Source organism: Pseudorca crassidens, chromosome 16 (assembly GCF_039906515.1).
Source record: "Pseudorca crassidens isolate mPseCra1 chromosome 16, mPseCra1.hap1, whole genome shotgun sequence".
In the NCBI taxonomy this organism is placed as follows: domain Eukaryota; kingdom Metazoa; phylum Chordata; class Mammalia; order Artiodactyla; family Delphinidae; genus Pseudorca; species Pseudorca crassidens.
In genome coordinates, this window is record NC_090311.1 from 26,813,839 (window position 1) to 26,828,585 (window position 14,747).

The 14,747-nt window shown below is 42.7% G+C and overlaps 1 protein-coding gene across 5 annotated transcripts in view; it reads left to right on the forward strand.

Moving 5' to 3' along the window:
* The first annotated feature begins 766 nt into the window (after positions 1-766).
* Positions 767-14,747, forward strand: part of FBXW4 (F-box and WD repeat domain containing 4) — an 80,865-nt gene continuing 66,884 nt past the window's right edge. The window contains exon 1 of one of the 5 annotated variants that reach the window (XM_067709638.1): positions 767-873. In XM_067709638.1, coding sequence (XP_067565739.1) covers positions 854-873 — 20 coding nt within the window. In that variant the 5' untranslated portion in view covers positions 767-853. Of the gene's footprint in view, positions 874-1,176; positions 2,004-14,747 lie in introns of those variants that run through there. The other 4 variants (XM_067709637.1, XM_067709636.1, XM_067709635.1 and 1 more) reach the window with 4 other exon arrangements.

The window sequence follows — 14,747 nt, forward strand, 5'->3', positions numbered from 1 at the left end:
GATCAAAAAGTAATTCTAGGGCAAAGCCAGATTCCGGTCTGACCTTGTTACATGATGCTTCTGCAGTGACATAATGCAATGTCGTTGCTCTCCTAAGTCTCTCCTTGCCTATGCTAGGTGTTGAATAATTTCCAGAGTCGATTTCTCATTCATTCTTGCTTCTGAAAATGGATCCTAAGATGTGAATACAAAATAAAACCCTCAAATCCTTACTGTTAGGATTTGGGGTACAGGATACAGACAGGGATAGGCATATTCCTCCCCCACTTCCCAATCTTACTGCCTCCCCCAATGCTGTCCAGTAGAAAAAATAATGTGGGCCACAAATTCAAGTCACATGTATAATTTTAACCTTTCTAGCAGTTACATTAAAGTATATTTAGGCCAATGTATCAAAAATCTTATCACTTCAACATGTAATTAATATAAAACTATTAATAGGATAGTTCACATTCTTTTTCTTTTATAAGTCTTCAAAACCTGGTGGGTTTTTCACACTTACAGCACACCTCGATTTGGACTAGTCACATTTCCAATGCCCCAAAGCCACGTGTGACTAGAGGGGCCTGTGAAGGACAGCATGTCTAGACTTCAGTAGATTCTTCTAAGCTCTAGCTTCAAATTGGTGGCCTTGTGAATGCAATGGGTGGTGTGGGAAAGGGCTCCTGGATGACCTTGGAGAATCCACTTGCCCTTGCGTGGTGACTAATAGCTTTACCACTTGCTTATACATGACTGGGGAGTTATGGATTCAGGATCTAGAGGACTGCAACCTCCCAAAACGTCTAAAATGCCAGCTCATTGCCAGGACTGTGGTTTACACCCCGTGTGAGAACCCGGCCTACTTCTAGGGATGCAGTTCGTGGGGCCCTGGTACGTGGCCTGTGGAAAGGAGGCATCAGCCGAAGTAGAGGAGGGCTACCGGAGGGGGAAGGCCATCCAAGTGTGTGCTTCTTGAGGGCAGCGGCTAGAACTAAGCGCTTCTTGAATGCGGAAGCTCCTCTTGCCGCCGTAGCCAGGTGCTCGGCAGGCCTTGCATGCTAGATGAACGCAAGCTGCGCTTCCTGCACACGCTCCGGGCGGCCCGGGGTATGGGAGGGGGCATATCCCCGGTCTCGGCCCGCACCCCGAAGCCGCTCCACGGCCGCGGGTGTGAGGGGCGGGCCCAGGCCTCGGCCCGCGCCGCCCCATGTGACCCGGTCCGACATGGTGTCGCCTCCTCCTGGGGCGGCGGCGGCGGTGGCGGCGGCTCGGGCTTGGCTCTGCGTCGGGCCGGCTCCGCGGCCGCTCATGGGCAGCCAGGGCGGCTTAGGGCCCCCCGGGAACGGCGGGCCTGGCGAGGGCGAGAGCGGGGAGACGAGGAAACTGCAGGAAGGGAGAGCCGCGAGGGGAAAGCGGAGGAAAGGGAAGGGGAAGGGGAAAGCAGGAGCAGGGCAAGGCGGAAGAGGAAGCGGGGCGGAAGGGAAGCCGCAGCCGCCACAGGCGAAGGAGGCAGCGGGGCTGGGGGCCGAGGCGGGAGAGAGGGCAGGCCTGGGAAAGGTAGGAGAGGGAGGCGGAAGCGTAGAGGAAGGGGCGAGAAGGATCGTCAGGGGAGATGAGGGGAGCGCAGGGGCGCGGAAGGAGGCCAAAGGAAGATATGATGGGAAGAAGGAGGAGTGGAGGGTCAGAACTGGACAGCGGGAGGAGGCCAGGCCGGCGAGAGCACAGGGACGAGGGTGTCAGGCTTGGGGCCGCCTCGCTGGGACAGGGGCGGCCATGGCGGCGGCGGCTGAGGAAGAGGCGGGAGCCCGGGAGCCTGCCGGCCGCCCCGCCGCGGGGCCCGCGCTCCTGCGCCTGCCGGAGGAGCTGCTGCTGCTCATCTGTTCCTACCTGGACATGCAGGCCCTCGGCCGCCTGGCTCAGGTGTGCCGCTGGCTGCGGCGCTTCACCAACTGCGACCTGCTCTGGCGCCGGATAGCCCGGGCCTCGCTCAACTCCGGCTTCACGCGTCTCGGCACCGACCTGTAAGCGCCCGCTCGCCCACCCGCTCCCCGCCCCGGGCCGGCCCTCGTCCCGGGAAAGGGCGGGGCGCCGCGGCCTGGTCGGCCTGGGGCTGTGTCGCACCCCGAATTCTGAGGCCTCCGCCGATCCCTCCCCGAGCACCCTGCTCCTCTCAGAGGACCCCATCCGAGGAGGCCTCCCAACAGCATCCCTCAGTCAGCACCCTCCCCGTGGGCGGCTCCTCACAATTAGCCATCTTAAACACTCGCGTCAGCTTTTAATTGTGTCTTTTCGCAGACGTTGACCGCCTGGGTTCCTCAGCTCCAGAGGAGCCCGGCTGGTCTGTGGCTTTAGAGGCCTCCACCCGTCCAGGTGTAGGACCCATATCCACTATGTGGCCTTTCAGGACGTTTTTGTGGACATTCACCCTCTCACCCCCTTCCAAGGGTTGTTAGGCTTCAGGGCGTGGATAAAATCGAATACGGAGGAAAGGGTTCACACCCCAAAAGAAGGCCCTTGGTCCAAGTGTCAACCATAGTTTACGACTTGATGGAGGCAGAATGACACAAAAAAGGGTGCCTGCTTATGGCAGGGGGTTGGATGAGTACAGTATAGACTGTACACGAAGGCATGGTATTGTAATTTGGCCTGTACTTGGTAGGATCTGAGACCTGTGAATGAAAAACTTAACCATGTAAGCAGTTAATAGGGGAAAAAAAAATGTGGAATTGGAGGAGTAAAAGCTTTCAGATTGCACCCAACTCCATCCAATTTGGGTTAAAAAAGAAAAAAGGTAGTTCTAATACAGTATAGCAACATTAAAGAAAGTTGGTTCAAAACATAAAAAGCTATAATACCACCACCTCTAGATAACTATTCAGTTTTAAAAATTACTTTTCATTTGCACACTTTTTCCTCCTCTTAGTTGCTATCCTACTGATCCTAACAGAATAGGTACATAATAAATGTTTGTGGGCTGTACCATGAGATTAAAAACATTCCTCTAATATTAGACTTTCAGGTTGTATGCAGCTTTTTGCTATCATAGATAACAAGGAAATGAATAATTTAATGCACTTTTTGGTAACAGCTCTATTGAGATATGTCACATACTGTATAATACATATGTCTTTTTGAATTGGTTCCTTAGGATAAATTCTCAATATTGGCATTACTGGATCAAAGGTTATGGTTTGTAAAAAGGTGTTGTACCAAGTTACAGTGACAATAGCAACAAATTATTAAGCTAATTTCATGTAAGAATTTAAAAAATCTTTGCTATGTTAGTGGACATATAATGGTATCTCAAAATTTTGTTATTTTGCATTCCTTTACCACTGACCAGCATAAATATTTTCCCCTGTGTTTGTTTCACCCGTGAGATTGTCTTTTCCTAGCCTTTGCACATTTATTATTGGGGTCCTGAAGTTACTGTTATAAAGGATTCCAGTCTTTGTGGGTCATAGATATTAGGCTCTAGTATGTCATCTTTGATGCAAATATTATATTTTTCCCAGTTTGTTCTTTTTACTTCACTGTTTTTAGCCTATAGAAGTTTTACATTTAAATATATCAGAATCTGTCAGTTTTTATGTGATTTTTAAATCTCCCCACCCCTGCAAACTGAGAAATTTATGAGTTCTCCACAGACCTGATAAGTCTTCTCTGATATTCTGTTGGTCTTCCTAAAATTTGATTTTTAAAAATAGTTAACACTTGGATTAATATCACTTTTGTTTTGATATAAGGGGTGAGTTCAACCTTCTTTTTTTCTAAACACCTACCTAGTTACCACTACACTTTTTGTTAAATAATTCTTGTCTTTCCCTTTAGAAAGACAAAAAAATTTTGTTTTAGAAAGCTTACTTTGCCAGATATTAAGTTTATATAGCTATGTGTATATACAGTCACACATACATACATATTATATATGTATATATATTGGGTCTATATCTGAACTCTCCATTTTGTTCCACTGATGTATTTTTCCATTTCCATTCTATTTTAAACATTGCTGCTTTTTGACAGTCTAATATCTGTTAGCTTTAGATTATCCTTGTTGGATTTGTATGTGTGTGACGTCTTCACTCTCACTCAACACCCCAGCCAAAAAAAAAAAAATTCTGTGCGTTTTCAAAAGTTTCTGTGGTTTTCACTATAAAGTTTCTACATGTCTGTTGTTACACTTATTCCTAAGTATTCCTAAATATGCTATTCATTTTGTTTTTATTGTGAATGCAATCTCTTTTTCAGTATGTTTTTCAGCTGGGTATTATTAATGATGTCCAGGATTGCTACAATCTTTTGGAAATTTTGAACCTGATAATTTTGTTTAACTTTTATTATTTCTAGTATGATTTTGTTGTTGATGATAATGATTCTTTGGGATTTGGGGGGCATGCAAGTCTTATTACCTTCATTTTTTGTAAGAAAAACTCTTTCAAAGAACATGTCAGTTGACCTAGAAGAGAAGTTGTCTAAAATGCCCGAAACCCAAGTCAGCCATGGCAAAATTTGGCTTTCTTGTTTATAGAGATTGAATGAACAAATGAAAGAATTTATGTTTATTTTTCTTTCCTTTTCAAATGCTCTAAGAGATAATGTGAATGAGTGTGCATTCTGTAAGCAATAATAACAAAATGAAAATCAGTTTATAGTATAAAGTGCTTTGAGACTGCCAGGTGATTTGGCTTTATTATTTATTAGCCATGTGTGTTTTGATTTCTTGCCTATGTCCTAGGATGTGGTATCTCCAACTTTCTAGGGAAGTTGTTTTACCACAGCACTTGATAAAGAGCAGGGTCACTGCTCGTATTTTCTGAGTTGAGGGGAAAAGCTATGCGTGTTACAGCAGGTGGAGAGAATCTTTACCAGTGTGGTCTGTTTTTGGACAGCTGCAGAGATGTGATAAGCCACCAAGAGAGGTGGTTGTCATCCCTGGAGGGAGATGGCATGTACCCCAGCCCTCTTAGGGCATCAGGGAGCTTGGGCCCAAAGTTCAATGCAGGTGCGGCTGCTTGGATAGTGGCAGGGCTGTAGTTCATATTTTGGGCTAATTAACTGCACACTGGACAGTAGGATAAGTTTTTATAAGCACAACACAAAACTGCATTTTATCAGAAGCCACACAGCTTCACTGCCCCGGAGTTTTATCATCTGTAAACAATGGGAATAACATATCCAGTAAAATGAGACTTAAGTGTTGTGATGTGTAAGTGATAGCACAGTATTCAGCACATAGTAGGCACTCAATAAATTGGTGTAAAATGGAACGTTTTAATTGCTTGTCTTCTCCTCTAGTCAGTCTATATAGCAAAAGTGAAGATGGTTTGACTTGGAGATACTGCCTAAAGACAGGAGGTGGGGAAAACACACACACACACACTGCTTAGTTTCCCTCACCTGTCCTGAATGTTTTTGGCAACATGACAGCAGAACCTGTGAGCTTTAGGGTCTGTACTCCCTGCCGAAGAGCCTCATGAATTCTCGGAAACACAAAGTAAGATTTACTGACCTTCCGGCCCAGGGCAAGTCCCATTCAGTTTGGCCGTTCCTAACTGATCATAGCTTTGTTGAGTAAGATGAACTGCTTTGGTTCCTTGTGATTTGTTAATGGTCTATACTTGTGCTTGAAGGCATTTTGGCCACTTTAAAACCACAAACAAATAATTTGCTTCCCTTTAGGCCTCCTGCCCAAACAGTGAGCACTGGTAGGTATCCTGAACTTCTTTTTTAAGTGGACACAAAGACAGCTTGAGTCAGTCATCTGGTTTAAAATCAGTTTTATTTGAATGTTTTATGAAGCCTGGGGGAATAGAAATATCTTTAATATAAAAATCAAGGAAATGTTTCATATAGCAATCTTTTAAGTTTTTCCTGAACAGTAGGGGCAAAACTAAGCTAGTTCAGTCTTCAAGAACAAAACAGTGAAATTTAACTCCGTCAGTTTATAATGTAGGCTAAATGCAAGAAGTTAGAAAGTATGAGAGGTGGAAGAGCAAGGGTGCTATTTGTAAATTCTGATACTGTAAAATTAACAAGAGCAAAGAATGGAAAGAAAAAAGTATATCCATGTATGTAAATCTATTTTTAAAAATAGTTTTGCAGTCTTGATCTTCTCCTAAATTAAGTCCTCTATGTTTTCAAACTTGAATTTTATTTTAAATATCCTTTGAGCATTACCTGGGTGCTCTCTTGCATTTGCCTGTGATAGATTTGCCTAGAATTAACAATAGGTGTTTAGGGAGTCAGGCTCTGAGGTGTTTGCCCTGGCATGTACATTCATTCCTCAGCCAGGGTCTAGTAGGCTTGGAGCTCTTTGAGGCCAGGGGAATGGGGTATCTATTTCAGTGATGATTAACATCCAGAGTGGTGAGATGGACACAGATAAGCAGAATGTGTTTGTTTGTTTTAAAATGATTGCACCTAAGAGCATTTTTTTGACCCAGAAAGCATAAAGTTTCCTAACTGAACAGAGAAGGCATTGCTCACTCGTTACTTTTAGGGCCTAAACAGTGATTTTCAGAAAACAATTAGCAACTTAAAGTAGCTTTGGCTCTCTCCTTCACCTTTCTGCCTTACCTAGGAAGCAGTCACTTACTTGTTCTCTGGTTCATTGAAAGGTTTCTTATATGGATGTATTTACCTTCAACTGTTTTGGAAAGGCCTTATTTTTAATGGTTTTGTGAGTTAATAAAAGTGAGTTCAATTTACATGTTTAAAATAAATGAAACAATACACCTGTGGAAGCAGGAAATGGTCTAGTACAGTCAGTACCTCCAAATGCAAACTGGAGGAATGCAAGAGGCCTTTTCCTCCAAGACTGTGAGAATATGGAAGCAGCTTATATCCTTTCCAGTCTTGTAAAACTTGAATAGTAGCGGATGAATTTCCTAGCTTTCAAGGCAGAATCATGGAGAAATCCAAAGTCCTCATAATCTACAAGATAAACAATTTATTTTGAATGAAATCTCTGAAAATACTTCAATACTCTCAGTTTTCTTAGTTTCAGTTTTCTGTGTCTAGCCGTTTCACCTTAGGTAGAGATTGTGCTTGAGCTGCTTGAAATCAAACTGGCAGTGAGGTTACTGATGAAGCATACACATTTTTTAAAAAATTATTTTTGAGTGTTTTACATAGAAAAGAATTACCTTTGTGTGACAACTTAACCTTAACTCTGGATTGACCCTGGCATTGGATTAGTTTCTGGTCCTTACTCATAACCATGGAATAGGGAGACTTTTAGGTAGACTCTTCTTGAGGCCAGGCTCCAATAAATTTTGAAAATTTAAGACGAGATTGACTGTTTGGAAAAATGAGGAAGAAGTTGAGTTTTGAATTTCCAGTGAAAATTGACATGCCCCCCACTCTGATCTACAGAAACAAATTTTTGATAAACTCCAGAATTTATCTCAGGTGTGTGTGTCAACCATCCGATGAGGTTGAGAATCCAAAGATTTGGTTTATCCTTGAGGAAAGGCCTTTCTATTCAGCAGTCTTGCCCAGATTTGAACAGCTTTCAGATGGAACTCCAGGTGTAATCAGTAGAAGCAAGATGGTTGTGCTAATTAAGAACACGTTTATGAATCTTGAATCATGTAAAGGCTTGAACTGTATCTAAAACTGACTATGAGACTATCTGGAGAAAGAATTTATCTCTTGTTAGAGGTTTGGCTCTTTTGTCTCAACTTTGAGTTAGTTCTTCGTTATATCCAAATTGTCCACATTGCCCTCCCTGGGAGTCTGGGCCACCCAATGGGCCTTTGTGCCTGCCCCTCTTTAGCCGACAATTAATTGCCAGTACATTCTTTCTTCTTCTTCTTCTTTTTTGGTGTTTGACATGAGCTCAAATTGTTGAGAAAGGTGACAACTGTGAAATGAAGACAGGGCTTGAAGACACCTTAAAAAATACATGCAAAGGCCACTAAATGACAAGAGCAGACTGCCAGGCTCTTTCAAAACATCACCACGTCTGTTGACTTTCCATTCCTTGTTCGCAGCACAAAATTGGAGGTCAAAGAATCATAGGCGTTAGAGATGGAAAAGACATTTGGGGTCAGCCAGTTCATGCCTCCGCCTCCTCCTGCCCCTGATTCCGAATCATTCCTTACATTATATTTTCTCCCCCAGCCCTTGTACAATTTTCACAGTCTTCACTCGACCCCGGCTGTCACCTTTGGGGAATGATGCTGGAGGCTCTGTCCAGTTTCTCCTCGGCAAAGAGAGATATTGCCTGTGCCCCCAATTGACATTCGTGAACTTCTTTGTTGGTGGTCTCAGCTGAGAGGCTGAAGGCTAACTGGAAGTGTCTCTGCTGCCTGGCAAGGGGGTTTTCTAGACAGAACTGAGGTGCATTTAGTGTATGATGATGTTGGGGAAGGGGAAAAGGGCCGGGGTACAGTGCAACCAGTGCAATTTGTTCCTATACTTTTCTCTAGGAAGGCTTTTGACCTGAAAGGAGGGTGTGTGTGTGTGTGTGTGTGTGTGTGTGTGTGTGTGTGTGCGCGCGCGCGCGCGCGCATGCGTGCACACATACATGAGGAATGTGGCATTGGGGAGGTGGACAGAGACAAGGAAGTTACCTTGAGTAGGAGTTTGATAAGAACCCTAACTTGGATATTGGTGGGTTAAACAAACAAACAAAAAATGCTAGTCCTGTGAAGTAGATGATTGTTTTAAGAAGTGCATGTTAGGGGGACTTCCCTGGTGGCCCAGTGGTTACGAATCTGCCTGCCAATGCAGGGGACACGGGTTCAAGCCCTGGTCCGGGAAGATCGCACATGCCGCTAAGCCCGTGCGCCACAACGACTGAGCCTGTGTTCTAGAGCCCACAAGCCACAACTACTGAGCCTGCGTGCCATAACTACTGAAGCCCTCGTGCCTAAACCAGTGCTCCTCAACAAGAGGAGCCACTGAAATGAGAAGCCCAAGCACCGCAACAAAGAGTAGCCCCCACTCGCTGCAACTAGAGAAAGCCTGTGCGCAGCAGCGAAGACCCAACGCAGCCAAAAAAAAAAAAAAAGTCCGCATGCTGCAACTAAGGTCCGGTGCAGCCAAAATAAATAAATAAAATAAATAAATATTAAAAAAAAGAAGTGCATGTTAGGGAAGAAATAGGTATTAGAAGTTTCAGCTTAGAGTCAAGTTGAGGAGAACAGAAAGGCTGGAGGCAAGTATTTTGGTCTAGGGGACACTGTTGCTTTTGGGGTCTCCCCTTTAAGAAAGTAGAAAAAGAGCTGTCTTATGTTCACTGGCTACATGGTTTGGCAGGGGGAATGGTCATTTTTCGAGGCAGCTTTGGAAGGTTACCCCCAGCTCCCCTTGTTCCAGCAGCTGTTGGGAGCAGTCTGAAGTGGGTATTATATTTCTTCTGGTAACTCTGCCAAGAATGAGAGGAAATCCACAACCTGTGGGCTTTTGGGGGGGATGGGGATGGGGTGGCAGGTGATGGGACAGGGAAATTAAATTGTTTTATAGTAAATATGTTGAGATACTTTTCCTGGAAAGCTGTTTCACTGAAAGGAATGATATTTCCCCTGCTCACTAGCTCTGTAATTGGTTCTTTCTCTGTGGAGAAAGGGAAATAGTCCTCTTCCAGCACTTCTTTTTCTTTCTTCCCTGTAGATCCAGCTTTGATCTCCTATGTTTCTTAGAATTTCCTTTAGAAATTCCACACTGAAAAGGTGAGTCAAGATTCAGATCCAGGTGGTGTGTGTGATTAAAAGGGGCCTCCCTCCAGAAGTGAGTTACTAAAGGGGAACCTCTCATTCATCCCTTATCTTCGCTGCGGTTTGACTTTATCATAATGGCCTAGAAACTGGAGATTTCTGGAGAAACTGGAGTAAAAACTTTCTGGGTGGCGTCTGGTTCATGTTCTCTCCATCTCTTCATCCAGGCTGGAAGGGCACCAGGGATTTTTGAAGCCTGGCCACTTGGGCTGAGAACCTGTTTTGGTGATTAATATGAAACACAGTTGCAAGATTAAAAACAATAAAAAACAACCCTGAGAAGCAGAGCAGTATAATTATTCCTCACATTTCAGATGGAGAGCCCAGGGAAAAGTCATTTTGAAGGTATGAGAACAAAATCCACTTCTGAGTCTGTGGTAGTGCCTGATTCATGACTCAGAAGATAGCCTGTTCACAGAAAACAGTGGCATCTTTCTTGCTGTTGTTTATTCTCAGAAAGTGCTACATCAGCCTTTCTGAAAGCTGTATTGTGGGATTCTTGAAAAACTGATTCTGTGATTAAATGAGTGTGGGAAATGCTGTGTTCCACATCCCCTCTCTTGGGGATTCACAATGCCCATTGGTAAATTAAAGGCTCAGAGAAGTCCTGTGCTAGAGAGACCTGTTTAATTTTGTTTCAGTATTGTCCAAAATGTTTTGACCATAAAATTCTTTTTTCTCCTGCTTAATATCTCTTAACCTCTTGCAGAATACACACACTGGTCAAGTGCCCTACAAATATAGAACTTGACCAATAGCAGGAGGAAATGAATGTGAACACGGCCCTAAATCCTAAGCTCACATAAAGGATCGGGGTTATGCCCAGTGCTTCAGAAACTGCTTTGGACAGCTTTGACATGTGGGTGACACGTTAAGATACTTCATCTGCTCAGATTCCTTCCCTTGAGCCTCTCTAGAATAAGAATTTAGAGGACTTTGTTGAATTTCTGAAGATGTGGTATACTGTACGTTTTTAGGAAGGGCCTCTGGAGCTTGAAGGTAGTGTGTCTAGGCTCCTGAAAATCTATAGGTATTGTTGAAAGTGTGACTTGCCAAAGGGGGAACTGTATTTCTGATAGATACCTAAGCAGTATCTATCAGAATATGCTAGGACCACGGTTCTTACCTTTGTGTCTAAGACATATTTTTGTACGATGTTAAAACTTTTGATAGTACATTAAAGGATTAAAAGATGAATGTCTTTTTTTAAAAAAAGCAGGTTTCAGAAAGTTGAAAAACCTGTCCATTTACTTGTTCACTGTTTGGTATGTTACTGTTTGAGTAGAACTGTTTACTGCCCTGACCTTGTTCTCTTACATCTTTTGAGGTAAAGTTTATATATGTTCCTCTGAACACGCAATCTTTCTCTTTTTCTCAGCAAGTTGTGTCATGAGCCATATTGTGGCTCCGTGGTTTGTCTGACAGATATCTTCATAAAAATGTGGATCTTTGGTTGAATGAAAATAAAGTCTATAAATCATTAAAAATTTTATGGCACACTTATTCAGGGTTCCTGGTATATCACTGCTCTGCAGCATACTGGTTGAGATACACTTTTAGAAGTACTAAGAGTTTTAAGACTCAATCCTGTGGAATTTATGACTGTATTGGACAAACAAGACATACAGCTGTGAAAAGCTAACAGTGCCTCAGTTTATGGTAGGTTCAGTCTAAGGGTTCACGTGAGAGAGAGAAGAATGTTTGGAGGAGTCAGGGAAGTAGAGGCTTAAACTGGATTTTGAAGAAAAATGGGTGAATTTGACTAGTGCCCAAAGGGGGAAGCATGCATTTGTCAGGGACAAAGTAGGCTGGTTCTGGCAATATAGGAGAAGGTATGGGGATAGGAATGAATGTAAAAGAGAGATGGCTTCGCTGGAGTTCAGTTGCAGAGTGTGGAGCCATGGGAGGTGAGGTTGAATTGAGTAAAGGGAGCTGACATTTGGAGGCCTTTCAAGGGAGATGTGGGTCTACTCCATGCTCTCCTTGCCTTTGGTCCTGTCCTCATGATGGGCATGTTCCCTGTAATCTCACTTCTCCTTGGATGTTGAGGCTGTTCCCTATTCCCTGGCCAGAAGGATAGGCAGTTTAACACAGTATATGATTTTTCACTGATTTATTTTGAACCTTAATTATAGACCTCTGCTTCTGAGGCCATTGGAGGATTTAGTCTAACATGTGTATAAATGAAGAGTTAGAAGCTTCTTGTCTTGGGCTGTTTAAATACTTGTACATACATTAGAGCCAAATTCTTAGTATTGGTAGCAGAGCTGGTGGGCACAGCCAGTATGGCGGGAAATCTGCTTTCTGGTGAGCAAGAAGATCAAAGAAATCGAGACGGTGTTGAGTTAAAACTCCAAGCCCCCAAGCATCATTTTGCATAGCCCTGCCTCCCATTCTTAGCCCACTTCCCCTTGAGATGGCCTTGTTCTACACTTGTGGACAGACACCCTCCTTTACTGAATAGGCAGCAGGAAGTTATGCTTATGGAAATCATGTCAGTCACGCAGGTAGGCAACATTGGCGGTATCAAGGGGAATCAAACTTCAAGATGGGGCAAAGAGGGAAATTGATTTGTGATCCAGGAGGTTTCTGATGTCAGAGACTGTGCAGGTAAATACCTCTCTAATATACTCACACTTCCCCTCCTTCATCCCCCAGCCATTTTTCTTCAAATTCGGTTTATTTATTTGCTTTTGGTTTGGGGTGTGAGTGAGGAGAGGTGAAATGAAAGGGGACTCTAGATAACTTCCTAGATTAATTTCTGTCCCTCTGGACTCACTGTTGCCAAGATTTTAAGGGGCCTGATAGCTTACTGTGGGTGCATGTTGTGTTGTTTTTGTTTAAAATAGGTCATGCACCCAGGAATGCAGTCAAACTATAATGGTGACTAAGTGCCGGAAAGCTGAGAGGGAGGGGGGCCAAGTGGAAAAATGAGCCTGAGGCAAGAGAAAGAGGGCTGGGAAAATGGAAGTTCCACCAGGCCCACAGGCCAGGTTAGAGATTCCTCCATGCATTAATAGCTGTGCCAGAGGTTTATTTACAGGGCACTAATCATTTTGGGGGGGAGCACCCCCACTTTATACCAGTAACTGTTGAAGAAACAACCAAGCTGAGAGCATTTCAAGGATGGGAGCAAGAGTCCTTATTGAATTCCCAGGGGCACCTGCTCCTGTCTTCTCAGGCACTTTGGACTTGTTCTGCCGACTCCCTTTGACTAGGTTGTGATAGATCCCTACAGGGAGGGAGGGATACCTGTCTTCAGAGAGAGGAGTTTTTTTATTCCTTGTGATTTTTCAAGTGTTGAAGCCAATAAGAATATAGATATGATTTGGCCACCAGCTAGGGAAACTAACCATCAGAAAGAACTGAACAAACAAAAGGGATTAAAAAAAAAAAAAAAGCTGAGTTGTTAAGCTGCTTTTAACAAAGTGTAACTGTTTCTCAAGTGAAAGCCAAATGGAATGTTTTTAAAAAGTTGAAATTTGATTTGAAAGACCAGAGCCAAGTATTTTGATTATGGTGTTCGTTGTGGGAGAGGATGCCTGCACCTGCTGCTTGGTAGCAGCATCTAAAGTTCAACTTTGAAAGTTTCTTGCTTCTGTGATCAGGCCCTCAGGGCAGTGCTTTGACCCTTAGTAAAGTGTCACCAAATGGCAGTTAAGTGACCAGGGAGATGAGAGAAGTATTGTCCTTATCCCAATTCAGGAAATATATTGATTCTTTCTCCCTTGTTTCCTTCCTGCTATGATCCAGAATATTCAATTTTTGGTTTCACCTCCACCTACTAACTTAGACCTAACTCAAGAGGAGAGGTTAACTATGAACAATCTCCTCTTTTATATCTGGGAGGGACTTGTAGATAAGATTTGATAGTGGGTCTGATCTTTTTCACTAAGAGTTCAATTCTTTTGGTCCATCCTGTTGACTGCCTTTTATGATCCGAGGTTTTCTAACCATCTAGTAGTGTAGGTTACTCTCTAGAAATGTGAAACTGGGGACCACGTTCACCCAGTGGAATAATTCAATAATATATTTTAGCTTTAACATGTGTGTACCCAAATCCTAATCACTCAGCCTGAAAGAGGGCTAATATTTGACATTAGAAGAACAATTTCCAAGAGTTACAATTAAATTAGTTAGAAGAAAAAGAAATGATTATTAGATTAGCTTTAGTGATGTCACTATTCATCGATATAAACTACTACTATATTTATATTTATGTAAAAATAATTAACCTTTTTCAAGTGATTTATAACTTATCCTGTATTTTGTTTTAGTTGTCATTTTAAAACACCATAATTGTGTGAAATACTATCCTTATTTCATAGGTGCGGATATGGACAATTAGAGAAGCTAGGTAACCAGGGTTATATCATTAGTAAGAGGCGGAACTGGGGCCCAGATCCCAGTTTCCTATGTCTGCATTCTGTGCTTTTCTCACAACTTCATTTAATCTGTTATTTAAATGAAAGTAAATTAAAAGGTTAAAGGTGAATGAAAAGACCAAAGTATCAGCAATTATGTGATACATATTTAAAAAAGTACTTCCTAAACTCCATCTGTTTACCTCTTCTGAGCTATTTATGGAGACATAATTTTATGTAGTATCGCCTCACCTTTACCTTTATAAATTTGACTTTGTTTTAAAATTACCACTACTTGTTACAGTAATTTCCAAAATGTTTTGCAGTGCTCACATTTGTCGTTTCTAATAGCAATGTGTTCCATTGTGTTAGTATACCGTTTTCCCCCACAGACAGATATTTGGGCTATTTCTAGATTTTAGCTCTAATATACAGCTGCAACTATAAATATCTTTGTAAAAAAATGTTTTTCTTTTGAATTATTTCTTTGTGATATAGTGTTGGGAATGCTGAGTCAGAAGCTATCATTTAACTTCTTTTCTTGACAGAATGCCTTTCCGAAAGGCTATACCAGAGTGTTACTAGCGATATATAAACAAACCCAAATCCTTTTATCAAACCAAAGCTAGTATGTGGTTCTTCCACTTAATAGATGTGAGGTGATGCTTTATATTAA